The 17,221-nt window shown below is 44.3% G+C and overlaps 2 protein-coding genes and 1 long non-coding RNA gene across 4 annotated transcripts in view; 2 read left to right on the top strand and 1 right to left on the bottom strand.

The window, feature by feature from the left end:
- The window catches only part of cd81a (CD81 molecule a), a 27,173-nt gene extending 23,412 nt beyond the window's left edge, over positions 1-3,761 (top strand). Inside the window, exons 6-8 of the mRNA XM_023793875.2 lie at positions 286-384; positions 623-706; positions 962-3,761. Of these exons, the coding sequence (XP_023649643.1) occupies positions 286-384; positions 623-706; positions 962-1,024 (246 nt within the window). The 3' untranslated portion in view covers positions 1,025-3,761. The remainder of the gene's footprint in view (positions 1-285; positions 385-622; positions 707-961) is intronic.
- On the bottom strand, positions 1,064-16,393 carry LOC140593459 (uncharacterized). Its single transcript, XR_011993860.1, has 2 exons — positions 15,730-16,393; positions 1,064-5,121 (listed from the first exon to the last, which is right to left on the bottom strand). It is a non-coding gene; the product is annotated as an uncharacterized lncRNA (long non-coding RNA).
- Positions 10,276-14,860, top strand: LOC140593458 (retrovirus-related Pol polyprotein from transposon 412). Of its 2 annotated transcripts, XM_072718286.1 has the most exons (3): positions 10,276-10,355; positions 10,453-10,543; positions 10,906-14,860. In XM_072718286.1, the coding sequence occupies exon 3, from the start codon at positions 10,983-10,985 to the stop codon at positions 14,523-14,525; it is 3,543 nt and encodes a 1,180-aa protein (XP_072574387.1). In that variant the 5' UTR covers positions 10,276-10,355; positions 10,453-10,543; positions 10,906-10,982; the 3' UTR covers positions 14,526-14,860. The 2 variants fall into 2 exon arrangements, with proteins under 2 accessions (XP_072574387.1, XP_072574386.1); XM_072718285.1 differs by having other exon boundaries at positions 10,453-14,860.
- Positions 16,394-17,221: the final 828 nt, after the last annotated feature.

Raw genomic sequence — 17,221 nt, forward strand, 5'->3', positions numbered from 1 at the left:
GATGTAGTGAAAAGACAGGTGAACTCCTTATTTATGAACAGTTTTCAAGTTAGGCTTGGGCGGTATTACGGTAAGATGGTATGCCATGGTATACAATGAGGAAGAGACTCCTAAATCATTTCAGATGTGGTGAACAGAGCTCCAAGCAGCATTGGTGCATAGGAGCCTTCTTATGGAGATGGCTGCCTGCCCATAAATGTACAAGGAAGGATGAGATGTGTGTGTGTGTGTGTGTGTGTTTTTTTGTTTGTTTTGTTTTAAGTGATTTGCATATTTCTCTTTTAGCTGGATTGCTGTGGAAAGGGGGGATTATGGAATTTATTGACTGATACATTGGTTACTAAACTGTGCCCCAAGAAGGAAGTACTCTTGCCCACCAAGACGGTAAGCTGTTCTCCTCTGTGTATCTCCTTGTGTATCCTCATTGGAAACAGTAGTGCACTCCTGAAGCTTGTTTTATTCCTGATGGAAGATCAATAGGGACTAACAACATTGTTCCATTCATCTTCTCAGGAAGAACAAATAAAATTGTCATTGTTTTATGGGTGCAGAACATTACTCACAGTACTTGTTAATGCATGTGTGATAAAATCGTGATCTTAAACTTCTTTTTTTTTTACAGAACTGCCACGAGAGGATAACAGGGCTCTTCTCTGAAAAGCTGTACCTGGTCGGCATCGCTGCTCTGGTGGTTGCTGTTATCATGGTTGGTATTAGTGTCATTCGTGCCTGGTTTGCTTCTCTCACAGACTGCAGAAACACCAGTTACCCAAGTCAAAAGTCACAGATGTCCTAAAGGCAGCATATGAAACTGGTATTCTAAACTATGGCATGTTCTCAGGCAGAAAAAAGTGCATTACTAGTCGTAAATGTCATTTTCTTTGTAAACATCTCGTAGTTTGTGAAGCAACAGCAAGCTGAAATGTCCTTTGGTCTGACTCTCTCTTCTTCTGCTCTTCAGATATTTGCGATGATCTTCAGTATGGTTCTCTGCTGTGGGATCCGCAACAGCCAAGTCTACTAAACAGAAGCCATTGAACAGAGAAGAAATAGATCTGTTGGATTTTATATTTTTTTTTTTACTTTTTGATGTAGTGTTGATGTTTACTTTTGATCTTATTAAAATACTACTCTTCTCTAACAAAATTTTAAATCCCAAACATAGTCTTCCCAGCTGTAGATTTATGGGCAGAGAATGTTGGACAGTATCACATTAATGTCCTTATATGTAATATTTAATCCAAAGCTGTCAATGGCTTGTTACTATCCTGCGCTAAATGCAGTCTTTATTTTCGTTATTGCTCTCTTTGCATGTAAATGCATAAAGGAAACACTCACAGTTTCCAATGAGTCATGTGATCACAGATAGTCACTAAACTGACTTTAAAAATAACCAGTGTCCTGTGGCAAATTTTAAAGCACTATAAAGCGATTTAAAAACTTTGTAAGGCGATCGGGAATGAAAAGTCAACTTTTGCCAAAAGAAGCTCAGACTGCCCGTGTTTATGACAGTTATGCTAAGTAGAAACTTTTGTGTACTGTATGATACTGTTTCTGTAATAACATTGCTCTGTACAGAACGTGTGTAGTGCAGTTCCGGTAATTCCGGTTTCACTAATATTATATATAATGAGCATACAATTAGATGTTGAAAGTATGTACACACACCACCTTATCTTATTAAAACATTTTAAGAATAGGCGGCTAAAAATCTAGGTGTCTGATGTTTTCGGAAATCCTTCCCCTATATGCACTCAGTACGATGCTATCAGGTATTGGTACTTCCTGTTGGTTCCCAATTTGCTTGTTCTTTAGTACTGTGGGGGGGTCTGGAAGCTCAGGAGCTGGTTCCCCATCGGGTACGTTTCCAGTATATTGTATTCAAGCTCTGTTGGGCTTTACGTAGCATTTTAGTCTTGGTTACAGCTTGTCCTGGGGGATCCTGAACTATTGCAGCCCAATACTTGAGCATATTTCCAAATTTCCTACGAAAACATCATATAGGTGTGGAAAGTTAATTTATTAAATAGCCCCGTAATACAGCCGTTCCTCCTGTCCAGTTGGTGCCGTAATTTTTTTGCTTTTGTGATGTTGCCCAGAAAAGCCTTATAAATATTGTGAGTTTCATCACAGGTACTTAATGAATCTGTCATTAGTGAAATTCCACGCCTGGATCATTTAACCAAGACTGAACTTTATTCATTTTCTATCTACATACTTTGTGATAATTTTCTTCTTTAACCAGCCTAAGACACAAAGGGGACCAGTCTTGTTACCCACTCACAACTGTACACACTGAAACTGTGTCACTGTAAATCACCTTCCGTTTGAAGACGCTTTTTAAATAACACACCGGATGTTTGCCCTAGGTTTCGTTTTCATGCCAAACGTAGAAGCTTGTCGCCATGGTAATATTGTTGCTGCCTGGCGACTATAGGATTGCATTTATACTTATGTCTTGCCAAAGCTGACCCAGCAGTGATGTTATGGGGTCACTTCCAGTCCCCTGGAAGCAGCATGACGCCACGCTTGTTGCCTTAGAACTGCAATTTCCACTTCCCTTGTTAACCCCCTGCGGTATGCGTGTTTCTTTGTGTTTGTATGTTTGCCTGTGTGAGCATGCGTCTGTATCTCAGATTCTATGTGCCTATGTGTGTGTGTGAGCCTCTGTATGCGTGTGTGCGCGTGTGCGCTCGCATGTCGATCCTGGTGCAGGTCTTGGAACACAGCGCTTGAGGGGCATGTGACCGTATGCCACAGGCCTTTCCTGCCTCACAGGTGGGGCTGCTGGGTGTCGCTTGGTGAGTAAAACCGGAATTCCCTGACCCCGCTGCCCAGAGAATGACCGGAACAGCTCGGTGTTGGAAACAGCTGGAAATCCCACACCACTAGAGGTCAGGCTTGTATTCATCTTGTGATGCAATTCCAAGACTCGTTCCCAGCAAAGATAGCATCACAGCCTGTTGTTGATCTTGGCCTTCTGCCTACCTGGCTGCAGGCACGGTCTCTGTGCCAAGAACAGTGCTGGTTTTGCAGCAACATGCGAGTTACTGACAGGTGGTCTGACCCTCAATTCTGCACTCATACATGAGTGATCACATGCAATACATGGAAAATCTGTAAACTTACTTGGTTTTAAGGCACTATCATGTTAACCCTTAATGCCTATTATATACATGTATAATATATATATGTACTAATTATGTAAAAAATATATAAGCTTCTGGTGTACTCTGGTAATTCTTTGGTTAAGAGGAAAACAAGAGCAGAGATTGAAATGTAAGTGTCCTGCCTGTTACTGACAAGGTCAACACTTCATGTGTTTAGACACAAAGAAGTAAATCATGTTGAAATTAGATGACGTAAGATTAAGTCGCTGTCTACAGTGGATCGTACTGTCAAAATGAATTGAGAACACATGGACTGATGAATGGTTAGAGCTGCAGTTATGAAATACAATCAGTCATTGTTAAAACATGGATCCATGATTATCAGTCATTCTTAAAATCGGATTTTAAAAAATATTTGCTGTCCCAAGAGAGACAGCCAAATCATTGTCGTTCAAATCTTTGCCCTTGTTTAATTTTAGTTTTTGTTGCTCAGATTTGTAGGATTAAATGGATTCTACAAATCTTGCATGTACGTTTCTTGTTTTTCTTTTCTTTCCCAATTCATGGGTTGGATCTTTTCTGTCTCCTGTGGGCAGGTGGGTCCCTGTGAGATTAGATGGGAAAAAATGAATAAATGAGTTTTGAGTTTCACGTCTTGAGTGGAGAGGGTTTCTGCTGTCATGAGGCTCATTTCATCATGGAAGACCCAAGGCAGGATACTAATTGCATTTTGATATTTTTTAGACCTGAAATCACCAAACAGGTTCCAATATTGAGAAAATGGGAACTAAAAATTGTAAAAGTAGACTGACTGCCTAAAAACAGTATGACTGAAGGGTGAATTCATCTAAGATGCTCTTAAAGAGCTGTTACCCATTGGGTGGATGGTCATAAGCAGGAGCTACTTGGGAAACAGAAAAACGATGAGCTTAAATATTTGGTTACAGGTAATTATGGATGTACAATTAATCAAGTGCTCTAGAAAATAATCTCAGTGAACATAACAGACAAAAGGAGTCGTGAATGAGATAGTCAACACCAAAATGAGGCAGACAGCTGTCATGCGAAATCTCATCCACCGTCCAAATTCCATCTCCCGTGACACGTTGAAGGGATACCTACATGCAGCAGGGTGGCTGGCTTAGCTTTTCAGGCAGAATCCATCCTCCACTCAGCATCTTTTATTACAGGAGAGAGTTACAGTAAATGGTTGTTTTACTCTAGATGAGTGTTTTTCAAACAGGTTCTCAGTGATCCCCAGACTGTCCAAATTTTTGCTCCCTCCCAGCTCCCAGTAGCAAAAAATGTGGATTGTCTGGCAGGGAGCAGGGAAGGAGTAAAAATCTGGACTGTCTGGGAGTCCCTAAGCCATAGTGCCTGCATAGTGCCTGCATCCCATGAGGAGGTATCTATGAAACAGGAGCTGTGTATGAAAGACTCCAGCTCCATTTGAAGAGATCTTGAACATACATCGGGGGAAGCTGGGTATGGTTGGAGCACTACTCGTGCCACATACACAGAGGTGGAGATTTCAGGTCCAGAGAGTAGAAATACAAACCAAGAATTTGTTTCAACCAACCAGTTGAGTGACTGTGACAGTGACTCTTTATGTTCAAAATTCTTTATGTACTGTCTGGACCTGAAATCTTCACCTCTGCACATACACAAGACTCAAAACTATTTTTCTGATATTTCAGTCCAACACTGCTCACTGATTGGCTGTGCAACCTTCACCATCTATCCATCTCACACCAAATCAACTCAGTGGGGTTAGTGTCAGGTGGTTGTGCAGGTCATATAATCACTTGCACCTTTACTACATCTTCCTTTGGAAGGTTCTGACAAGATATTCGCAATGACAATTGCTTATACCAAAAAATGCTAAAATATATGGCGTTGAAAAAAATCAGACAGAGAATCATTGTGTGGTTACATGACAAAAACTAATACATGCACTTATCTTATATAGCAAGTACTCCTGCAGCTGCAGTCTGTCCCAACTGAAAACACCCTAGAGAAATGGCCAAAAAGAAAAGCATTAATTATCTAGCTAGGAGGTAGTACATGCAGGGAGAGACGTTTCTGCATAGTTTATTAGACCACATTTTTCTAATTTCTAAATTCTACAGAAAAGAGATTTCTGATAAGAAGGACAGCTGTCAGATCTTTGATGGCAGCAAAGGTTCAGTACCTAAAAATCCATTTAGGACTAAACCACACTGATTGCATTTTGAAGACATAAATTACATGTCCAGGTTAAGCAGGTAGAAGACTGCTTTTCCTCACCTTCCCTGTTTATTTTGTTGATCAGTTGTCATTCTGAACTAGTACGTTGCATCAGAGTAGGTTCTGCTGGCACCACACATTTCTGGGACTGGGGGCGGGGGGGGAGTTGAATTCAGCATCTTATCTATCTGGAAATTACTTTCTCTACTTGCGCTATGCAAGTTTCATCCAAGTGCTCCAGTTTTCTCCTGTATCAGAGAGTCATGCAGTTAAGTGGAATCTCGAAATCACCCATTTTTTCCTTTAATATGTTGAGGTAAGGGCAGAAAGCCACAGAAAATAGATTCCGAAGATGTGGTGTAATTCTCATAAGTTCCACGAGGTGTCAGTAAACATCTTTCCAGACATTGCTTTTGACTTGTTCTTCGGCTCTCGTATCTTTTTGTGGTCAAAGTGCTGGCGACCATAGACCTCATCCGCTTCCCCAGCCCACAACCCGCTCCCTCACAACGCAATACACCGGGTTATGTTGCAAAACAGCTCTGACTAAAAAATCTCTTTACAAGAAGAACTGGTTTTCTTTATTTAAATAACTCACAGTTCCCCCTTCAGCCCTGACTCTCACAATTTCTCAGTTTTTAGTTTAATATTATTCTAATACGAAAACCAGCCGAAGAGTCGTGAGTTCACTGAAACCCAGGCATGCAATGGAAAAAAGAAAGCTCAGATTAAAACATACTGTTATTCGAGTTCCAAAGTCGAACGAACAGAAGCAGGATATAAAAGACACAAAGGAAGTAATGTGTGACTGAATGCACAAGCGTATAATATGCAAAGAGGGTTATAATGAATTTGGGTCTTTGTCAAGATAAACGACTTATCGTAGCGGGTTCTTAGTCGGTCATAATTCTAAGGGCAGATGTGCATTTGTATTTGGTTGTGTTTTCCTTCCTGCCAGAGCTTCGTGTAGGCTGCGTATGTCTTGGCGGTAGCCGGATATTTTTTCCGCTCCTTCGCGGAATTAACTGCCTCCTGTCTTTTCTCCTCTCGCCATATGTAGTGAGTGACTCAAATAATTCTCTTTCAATAAAGATGATTACTTTACGTAACATGTAAAACATCTGCATGCATTTGTACGACTCTTAGTGCTCGTCGTTTCACTTTAAGTAGAGCTCTTCTCGCTGTATGTTTCAGTAGGATTTGGCCAAAAACAAACCTTACACCTTTTAGTGCATGTACATCTGCATGCACAGGTGATTTACCATATACCAGGAAAGTGAGACTAAGCTGTCACAGCTACCGATATGTGTGACTATGTCTTATAAATAATAGATCAATAAATTGAGCTATAATTTACGTAGTATTACAAAAGAAATCCATGCATATGGGTCAGTTTAACACATGATGTTTTAAATGAAGTATTGTAGCGTTGGCCTCCGCTACTGAGAAAGCAACTCTCTATTTGCATTTTCCAGCGTGTTTGCGATTCGTGTAAACAGCCCCTGTGTGCATTTGTTATTGTAAATAGATGTGCATTTACCCAATTGTTACGTAAGCCCTTAGCTGTATTTGTGTATACTGCAGTGTAATCGCTGACATGTGTGTTTGTCCTTTTAAGAGCTCATAATAAAGCGCCTGGTGTTTTGAAGATGCTGCCTCGCTTCTTTCTCGCTGCTCTGGAAGTGTGTGGTCTGGGCGTCACACTGGTGTCAGGAGTGGGAATCTTATCCGCAAAGGGCCGGTGTGTATGCACGTTTTTGGGATAACCTGTAGGTCAGCTGTTCAAACCCAGGCGTGAGGACTGTGAGATTGGCCACCCCTGCATTAAGCTATCTGAAGAGCATGGCGAGCGAGCTGAGACCACAGCAGCGGACGGCTAGCGTTGTACATATTCTGCTGAAAGCAGCCCCTCTCGCTAACACACTGGTAGCAAATACCTGGCTCCCAAAACACAGCGGGGAGCAGCAGTGGGAGCTCCTCGAGCTCATGGCAAGAAGCAGCTCCTGGGATGAGCAGACAGGTCTTGTGCTTGAGGGTGACATTGCTCCTGGGCGTTTCTTCAGAAGCCCACTTCAGCTTGCGGCTTTGAAGCAACCGTTCGGGAGCAGCAGATGGGGGGCAAATGCCGGACACCTGTCCTGCGTGACGTGCCGCCACAAAGGAGAGTTACCAGGGGTGTTGGCCGCTGACATCAGTGCCCTGGCCCAGCAGGCTTACCCCAACTACCTGGTGCCCATCCAAGAATATCTGGCCTTGCAGGTGTAACAGAGTTAGAATTGCACTTTGTTAAAATTATAATATTTTCAGATTGTATTGTGATTTTTATTTAAAGGTTTTATTTAATATTTGTGAATTTTATCATTTTGAAAACACATTTTGCAGTCATTTTTATTCATTGTCTGTGGCAATTACAAACCTGCACATCGCCCCTTTTTGTACCTCCTGTGTTTCCGTAGTTCGCCTTTTTCCCCGCTTCCCCTCACAATGCTGCCGGGTATTGATGAGGGGGTCAGATGTGCATTGCAGTCCGAAGACAATATATATGTTTAATTGTCTTCTACAGGATTCAATAAAATAATGGAAAGCAGCCTTTGGTGTTGTTCTGGTGTCTAAGAGTGAAAAGCAGATCCGTCACACTGGTGCCGTGACCCTTTGGATCTTCAGACCAGCTTGATGCCGGTCGCCGGGGATCCTGTGCTGCTGTTCTAGTCTGCACTTCGAGATCAAAGTGGGGTCAGAAAAAAAAAAATTGTTTGGTATAGGCCTATATTGTTGTGAATTTTGTGAGGTTTAGTTGGATGCTTTTGATTTCAGTTGGTAATATTACTTTGTTTTTCAAAGTGGTTCATTGTTTTGTTTTGATAAGGTCTTAGAATTAACATACACAACGCAAGTACAGTTCCATACAAAAACCATTTGTAGTAAAAAAAAAAAAAAAAAAAAAGCAATGGATACCTATTCAACTCATCAGTCACCTAGAGGTAGAGGATTTTGGTTGGATTGCGTTGCTGATAGTAGGGATGCGGAACGTCCTAAGCCTATAGATGATGATTACACGGACGCAGGTTTGGGTCATAGTGCGGGTTGTACGCCTGTTAGTGGGTTTAAGGGGGACCATCTTCGCGCCTCCACACCGGCCTCTGATGTTGACGTTATTCACCATCTCACAGACATGGTTGGACAGTTAGGGGCTCAAATTGGTGAGTCCATTGTTAAAGAGCTAATGTCAGCTGGTGTAGTGAACGTAGACGGTGGCCGTCAGTCTACTCCCACTACCCAAACTACTCACAGTGACCCTACCAGATATGACTCACCTCATGTGACAGTCCATGTTAAATCAGACAGAGAATTCCCAACATTTAAAGGTGATATCACTGATAAACATTCAGTTAGGGACTGGATTGACTTGACCAAAACTCACCTCAGAAAACAGATGATTCCTGTGAATGACCAGTCAGAGGAAGTTATGAGCCATTTAATGGGTAAAGCTAGAGATGTGGTCAGGATTGCCGTGCGTAGTGATCCAGCGATTGACCTTAAACAAACACCTGACAAAATCTATGATGTTCTCCTCCATTATTTCAGTGGAGCTTCTTCGTGTCTCCCCCTCGCTGACTTTTATGCTACACTGCCTAAACACAAGGAGAATCCAGTTGATTACTGGATAAGACTGAATAAGGCAGCTGACTTAGCTCTTGAGGGCCTACACAGACAGGGGAAGAGAACGGAGAACATAAATAATGAAGTTGCACTCATGTTCGTCAAACATTGCCCTGATCATGAGCTCTCTTGCACCCTGAAGTGTAAACCAATTCATGAATGGACCTCACGAGATGTCCAACTGAGGATTGATGATTATCAGAGAGAGTTAAGAGCTAGTGGCAGAGTTATTGAGGCTGCACAGCTTAAAAACCATGTCGTTACAGTGACCCCTGAACAGCCTAGTGTTTCTCTAGTGAATGTGGCGATACCTTCCCAAAGTCACACTCCGAATCTCTCTCTCCAAGCCCAACACTCAGTGTGCCCTTCCATTTGCCCTCTTCCTGCCTGTGTCCCTGCTCAGGGCGAATCCATTCACAATCTGAGCCACTCTTCTGCGCCAGCCGTGGCACAAAATCTCCAGTCACAATCAGATGAGAGACTTCTAACCCGTATGGTTGATATCTTTCAGGATATGATGGATAAAATGCAGCAGCGTAACACCCACCATGTATCCAGGGGTGGCAGATTTCGTCGCGCCCCTCGTGACAGACGCCCCAATCAGACGGTTTGTAGGGTCTGTAATGACTCGAGCCACAATACCATGTCGCACTGCATGTCTGATAGATTGTGTTTTACCTGTTTTGGATCTGGTCACACCAGACTGAATTGCCCAGTCAATGGCTCCTCTCCGTCCCAGTCTGGGGGAAACTAGCTGACCTGTATTTGGAGGGGGGCAGTACAGGTCTCAGCAACCACTCCCGTGCAGATGACACTTCTGATGCCGAATCAGTTTACATATCTGCAAGAGACTCATTCCATGATTCTGAAATTGTTGTTTATCAGAATATTCACAGAGTCAGCAGTAGTGAGAGCCTTTTCTACACACCTGTGTTACTGGGTGGGACAATGAAAATTGGTGGCATGTTGGACACTGGCTCTATGGCTTGCAGTATGAGTGAGGAGGCCGAGATGAAAATGAAAGAGGCTGGAGTGATAAATGACCTACGCAAAGTGGATGTGAATGTGGTTCTCGTTGGATGTGGTGGACTTTACGTTAAACCAAAGTGTGCCTTTGATGTGGAGATGGAGGTGTATGGTTGTAAGATTGTAGTTCCCACGCTCGTTGTCCAGGGCCAGCGGGATGAACTAATATTGGGGACCAATGTTATAAAACATATCTTGCGTCAGTCTAAGCTATGTGAGTCTTACTGGAAAACAGTGTCGAGTCCTTGCCCAAAAAAGGATCATGAGATGGTGCAGTTCTTGTCTATGCTCTCAGGTCTCGAGTCATGGAAGGGTGACGAAGCCCCTCAGAAGGTTGGTACTGTCAGGTGCAACTCTGCTGTCTGCCTTCAGTCTGGCTGTGAATATCTTATTTGGGGAAGACTACCTAGAAATACTGTTATTTCACCAGGCAGTACTGTAATGACGGAGCCAACGTCATCTCGCTCAGCTCCCAGAGGTGTTCTGGTGTCTAGAGTCGTGACTCCATTGTGGGGAGACAGGTGGGTCCCACTAAAAATCATCAATGGTTCTGACAGGCCTGTGCTGGTAAAACGCAATGCAAAGTTGGCAGATGTTTTCTCCTGTATGGCGATTGAGGATATGGACATGGCTGAGTTTCCAGAGGGCCCTTGGGCTAGCTTTTCACAATCACTAACGCCTCAGCCTCTTGCTGGCGTGAAGTCCACCGAAGGAAAGCTTAGGTCAGCTGGTCTCAGTAACATTGACGTTGAGTCATGCGAGGTGTCTGAGGTGTATAAGAGGAAGATGACTGACCTTATTTTGCAGTATGAAGATATATTTTCACGCCATCACCTCGACTGTGGAGAGGCTAAGGGTTTTGTGCACCGCATTCATCTTGCAGATGAAAGGCCATTCAGGCTTCCTTATAGGAGAGTGCCCCCTGGGCACTATCAGAAGCTGCGCCAGGCGCTGAGTGAGATGGAGGACAGAGAAATCATCAGGAAATCAACCAGCGAATATGCCTCACCACTCGTTCTCGTGTGGAAGAAGACTGGGGATCTTCGTATATGTACGGATTTTCGATGGCTAAATAAAAGGACTCTGAAGGATGCTCACCCTCTTCCTCATCAGGCAGACTGCCTAGCTGCGTTAGGAGGTAACAGTCTATTCAGCACCATGGATTTAACGTCTGGGTTCTACAATATGCCCCTTCATGAGGAAGACAAGAAGTACTCGGCTTTTACAACGCCCATGGGGCTTTATGAGTACAATCGTCTCCCTCAGGGCCTATGTAATAGTCCAGGGAGCTTCATGCGAATGATGATGAGCATTTTTGGAGACCAGAACTATCTGAGTTTGCTGTGCTATTTGGACGACCTGTTGGTGTTTGCTCCGGATGAGGAGAGTGCTTTGTTACGCCTGAAGATGGTATTTGAGAGACTGCGTAGCCATAATCTAAAGTTGGCTCCAAAAAAATGTTTCTTCCTCAGGAGATCTGTGAGGTTTCTTGGCCACATAGTTGGTGAAAATGGTGTTTCAACAGACCACAGTAAAGTCGAGAGCATTAAGGCTATGTCTAGTGCTGATCTCATGGATCCTGATGGTGTGACCCCATCCCAGAAAAGGATAAGGTCCTTTTTAGGGATGATAAACTATTATCAGCACTTTGTGCCTGGATACTCCACCATAGCCAAGCCACTCTTTGACCTGTTGAAGGGTGAGAGGAGAAAAAGGACAGGGCAGAGGGACAGGACAATGGGTAGAAAGCTGTGTGCAGCTGACTGGACGCCACAACAGGAACAGGCCTTTGACCACCTAAAGGCTTCGCTAGTCAACTCCATGATTCTGGCTCATCCTGACTTCACCCGTCCCTTTATGTTGTCGACAGATGCATCCTTGGAAGGCATAGGTGCTGTCTTGTCCCAAATACAGGATGGGGACACGCGAGCCAGACCGATTGCATTTGCTAGCAAGTCCCTGACTCAAGCCCAGAGGAACTACCCAGCTCACCGCTTGGAGTTTCTGGCATTGAAATGGTCGATTTGTGACAAGTTCAGTCACTGGCTCAAAGGTCACAAATTCACAGTTTGGACTGATAACAACCCGTTGACTCATATTCTTACAAAGCCAAAGCTGGACTGTTGTGAGCAACGCTGGGTAGCCAAGTTGGCAAGTTACGACTTCGACATTAAGTATGTCCCAGGACGGCAGAACATTGTAGCTGACGCTTTGAGCCGTGTGCCTTTTGTCAAGGAGAGCGTTGGACAAAGACTTCTTACTGAACCCTATGTAAATCTTCTGAGTGATGTTAAAGATGTGTCATGTAATTCGGTTAGAAATGCCTTCAAGTCATCAAGTGGTCACGTGAAGCCCGTGTCAGTGAGTAATATTGTTCAGTCGCAATGTGACTCACCTCATGTATGGGCTCAGTCCATTGGAAGGGACGACGTGTCTGCGGTATTACAATCGCATATGGTTTGGGAAGCTGGTCCTAGGTCCCGTGCAGTGCAAACATTGCGGTTCCTTCCTCAGTTGATACCACCTGGAATTAACACCTTACCTGCATACACCGAAAAAGTCCTTCGTGACAAGCAGTTGGATGATAGCACTCTCTCTCGTGTCCTGTATTATGTTGAGAGGCGATGGAGGCCTTCTAGGAGGGCAAGAGCTAGAGAATCTGTCTCTGTCACAAGGTACCTGAAACACTGGGACAAACTTACCGTGAGCAATGGTGTCCTGTACAGAGTTTCTAAGGACCCTAAGACTGGAGCGAAACGGTCCCGATATGTTGTTCCTGACTCTCTCAGAGTTGAGGTCCTGAAAGGAGTTCACGATGAGGCCGGTCATCAGGCCCAGTCCAGGACTCTTAGTTTAGTAAGGGAGAGGTTCTTCTGGACGAACATCGACAGAGACGTGAGAGACTATGTTCGTCACTGTCAGCGATGCATTGTCAGTAAGACAGCTGACCCTGAAGGGAGGGCTCCTCTGGAGAGTATAACAACAACTAGACCACTGGAGCTCGTCTGTATTGATTTTTGGTCGGCTGAAAACTCCTGTAACAAGTCCATAGATGTCCTAGTAATAACAGACCATTTTACGAGATTGGCGCAGGCGTTTCCTTGTAAAGACCAGACAGCCAAGCAGGTGGCGAAAGTTCTTTGGGACAAATATTTCTGTGTATTTGGATTCCCGGAAAGGATCCACAGTGATCAAGGGACTAATTTTGAGAGCAGATTGATAAGTGAGCTCCTCATGATCTCGGGTGTAAAAAAATCACGCACTACCCCCTATCATCCAATGGGAAACGGTAGTGTAGAAAGGTTCAATAGAACCTTAGGCTGTATGATCCGCGCACTGTCTCCTGCAGCTAAGGCTGACTGGCCACGACGTTTACAAACATTGACATTCATGTACAATTGCACAGCTCACGAAACAACGGGCTACCCGCCCTTTTACCTCATGTTTGGCCGTGTCCCCCGCCTACCTGTTGATGTTTTGTTTCGTACTGTCCTGCATAATTCTACTGTGACAAGTTATGACAAGTATGTAGCTTCTCTCACCAATGATCTGAAAGAAGCATTGTTAATCGCTCAGGAACATGCTGTGAAGGAACAGAGAAGACATGCTCATCTGTACAACAGGAAAGTAAAGGGATCTAATATCGAAGTTGGGGATAGAGTGCTTTTAGCCAACAAAACAGAGAGAGGTAAAAAGAAACTCGCCGATAAGTGGGAATCGACCATTTACACAGTTATGGACATGAATGCTAAAACACATACGTACAGAATCTGTGACACGGTCACTGGCCGGGAGAAGGTGGTTCATAGGAACTTACTTCTGCTTGTTAGCTTCCTTCCTGTGGATAATGAAATTGATATGTCTGACTTGCTTCCGAACATGTCTACCGCTGAACCTTCCCCTTCGGTCATTGCTGATGTAGGCAGCGAATCTGAGACTCTGGTTGAGAGAGAGAGTGAGAATGGCTGTAGCTCTGGTGAGAACTTTGATGTTGGCAGTCTAGGTGGTTCGCCTGCGTGCTCGGGTGATGAGGTGGGCCTCTTGCCTGATGCAGAGCCTGTGGATTCTGAAAGGAGGACCGCGGACTGGATTACACAGTTTTCTACACCGAATTTGTCACAAGTGGATGTTTCAGATGTGGCGAGTGAAACCTCCGGACTGCAAGAAGCTTTTTCCTCACCTAGCACCATCATGCCGGGACAGTCTGTGACCTGTGACTCTGTACCCACGACTGACATTGCTGTTGACATAAGACAATCAGTAGTCGCATCTGAGAATACAACACAGACACACAATGCGCCTTACACTTTATTCACTGCTGACCAGTCCCCACTTCAGTGCAGTAATTTTTCGAATGCACAAACGCCGGTCAGATCTAGGTTTGGTCGACTAGTCAAACCTGTTAATCGACTGATACAATCCATGTCCAGACAGGATGTTGTTCGGGATAATTTCAGTGTTAAATCCGTTTGCAAAGCTGTTTTGCATTCTCTTGTTGAGTGAATTTCAGGACTGTTGCCCAGCTTTCATGGGTGTAAGTTTTTTTTTTGGAAGGGGTTGCGTGACTGCTTTATGTGATTGTATAACATGTTTTGATCTTTTTCATGAGCTTATTCTACACTTAGTATTTGGGTCTTGTGGGGTGTACAAGGCACCCTGTTTCTAGTAGCTGGATTGGGAGATAGCGCTGCTCTCATACCACTTCATCCTTATGGGATACCGTAGATGTTGGATTTGTTGTAGTGACCCTTTCATTGTGCATGTACTTGTTGGAGTTGTGTCTGATATGTCCTATGTGGAGGTAGCTCAAATTTGATAAAATTCAGTGGAGGTGAATGTAACAGAGTTAGAATTGCACTTTGTTAAAATTATAATATTTTCAGATTGTATTGTGATTTTTATTTAAAGGTTTTATTTAATATTTGTGAATTTTATCATTTTGAAAACACATTTTGCAGTCATTTTTATTCATTGTCTGTGGCAATTACAAACCTGCACATCGCCCCTTTTTGTACCTCCTGTGTTTCCGTAGTTCGCCTTTTTCCCCGCTTCCCCTCACAATGCTGCCGGGTATTGATGAGGGGGTCAGATGTGCATTGCAGTCCGAAGACAATATATATGTTTAATTGTCTTCTACAGGATTCAATAAAATAATGGAAAGCAGCCTTTGGTGTTGTTCTGGTGTCTAAGAGTGAAAAGCAGATCCGTCACACAGGCCTTCCATTTCCCTCTATTCCTAGACCGCCTGCAGTAACATGTGTGTCTAATGGAAGCAGAGAGGGTAGAAGTGATCCTGGTGCGGCAGGTCAGGAGTTGCACTCGTTGGCTCCGAAGGGCGATAGTGGCCCAGCAAGGTCCACCCAGGACCATGGGCCACACAACTACAAGCTCATCTGTTGGTGCTGCAGAAAGAGGGGCCACCGGGCATACTTCTGCGCAGAATCCACCCTGGGGATGTCAGAAAGTGAGCGGGGGGCAGTGAGGGAGACACCGCCCCATTTCTGCTACTCTCCTCAGACCCACACTGGGACCACCTACCCCGTCGGGCAAGTCGGCGACAGGTGGAACCCATTCCTGGCCCTGCACCATCCCTGGAGTTTGCTGTCACGCCTTGACTGACAGTGGCTCCACAGTCTCCATCAAGGGCAGAGTTTTGCCAGCCACAGAGAAACCCACACCGCTGGGCTGGGAGCCCGCCACCACTCACCTGTGCTCCGTGACGGGGGAGATCTTCCCGATGCAGGATCATCGACGTCACCAGGTCCAGCTGGGGGCAGTACTGTTGTACCACGAGTTTTGACTTGCCCCCTTTTCAGGATGACTGCATCATGGGTATGGACTTCCTTGCCATCCAAGGGGCCATTATCAACCTTGGGTGCAACAGCCTGGCCGTGAGAGTGATCACGGTTCCCCTGACCACCACAGGACAGCCCAGCTCAAGCGGTTCGCCCTTAAGTCTCCTCTACCTGCCGCCCAAGACGACATCGGCAACCGAGGAGGGCTTGAGCTCCCAGTGGTTCTGATTGCTTCCATGCCAGAGAGGAATCTCACTACACTAGCTGCAAAGAGCCACGGTGCGACGTGTACAGCTTCCCATAACTGTAACTGTAGCAGACTGAGTAGGGCAGGCCAGTCAGCTCCCTTAGCGGCACTCAGCATTGTGTTTTGGTATGTTGGTGATGTCACGAGGTGTGGCGAGGGATGTGCAGGTCAGGCCCGGCACCCTCCTGTCGAGGCACTCTGCATTATTTTGGTATGTCTGTCATGTGATGTGGCGTGCTGAGGGAGGTGCTGGGCCAGGTGTGGCACAGCAACAGCAACTGAGGTGACAATCTGACTTGAGGTGTTTTGACCCATTGGGGAGTGTAATATGATGGGGGGGGGGGGGTGAATACAGTTTAGAGGTGAATATGATGTAAACAGCAAAATAAAACTAAAAACTTGCTTGTAGGCCTAAATCCTAAAATAACGTTTCTACTCAAAGAAAAATTAGCAAGGCAAAAAAAAAACAAAAAAAACTTTGGACTGCAATAAAAAAAAATCTTCCTTTATCATAAGCGAGAACGAGTTGACCTTCGCACACACAAAAGAGGACTTGTTTTTGCGAGCAACAGTTTACGTTAGTCACAAATTAAACTTTTCAACGTTGGATCCATAAAACAGGCACATAAAACAAAATTATAACAAATAACGTTTAACCAGTCACTATCTTTGTTATAGATATATCTGCACCATGAGAACTCGCTGCTGATTCACTTTACTATAGCGGGCACCGCGACTTGGTGGTATAATATATATATAATTTTGAAAACAACAAAACATATTACACTTCATTCAAATCTTTGAAGTGGTGTGAGCCAGAGGCCACATTTTAACTTCCGAAACACAGGTAAAGAGGGCTTTACTTTTGCGGGCAACAGCTTACAGACACCAGCGGGTTCACAATAAAACACACGCCCTCCTGTGGTCTACAAGCATAATGACGCATGAAAACATTAATATCCCCAAGCTAAATAAATAATACGAACTTAATAAAGTAAAACTTATGTTCTACATGAGCAAATCGGATTTTACCGATGCAAAGATTCTAAAAATGATGCATCCGGAGTTTATCCCAAATTGTATCCGGTGCACAGTTTTTTAATCGGGGAGGTCGCATCGTGAAATTGGATGCTCTAGTCTAGAGCCCATCCCAGATG

Source organism: Paramormyrops kingsleyae, chromosome 11 (assembly GCF_048594095.1).
Source record: "Paramormyrops kingsleyae isolate MSU_618 chromosome 11, PKINGS_0.4, whole genome shotgun sequence".
NCBI classification, from domain to species: domain Eukaryota; kingdom Metazoa; phylum Chordata; class Actinopteri; order Osteoglossiformes; family Mormyridae; genus Paramormyrops; species Paramormyrops kingsleyae.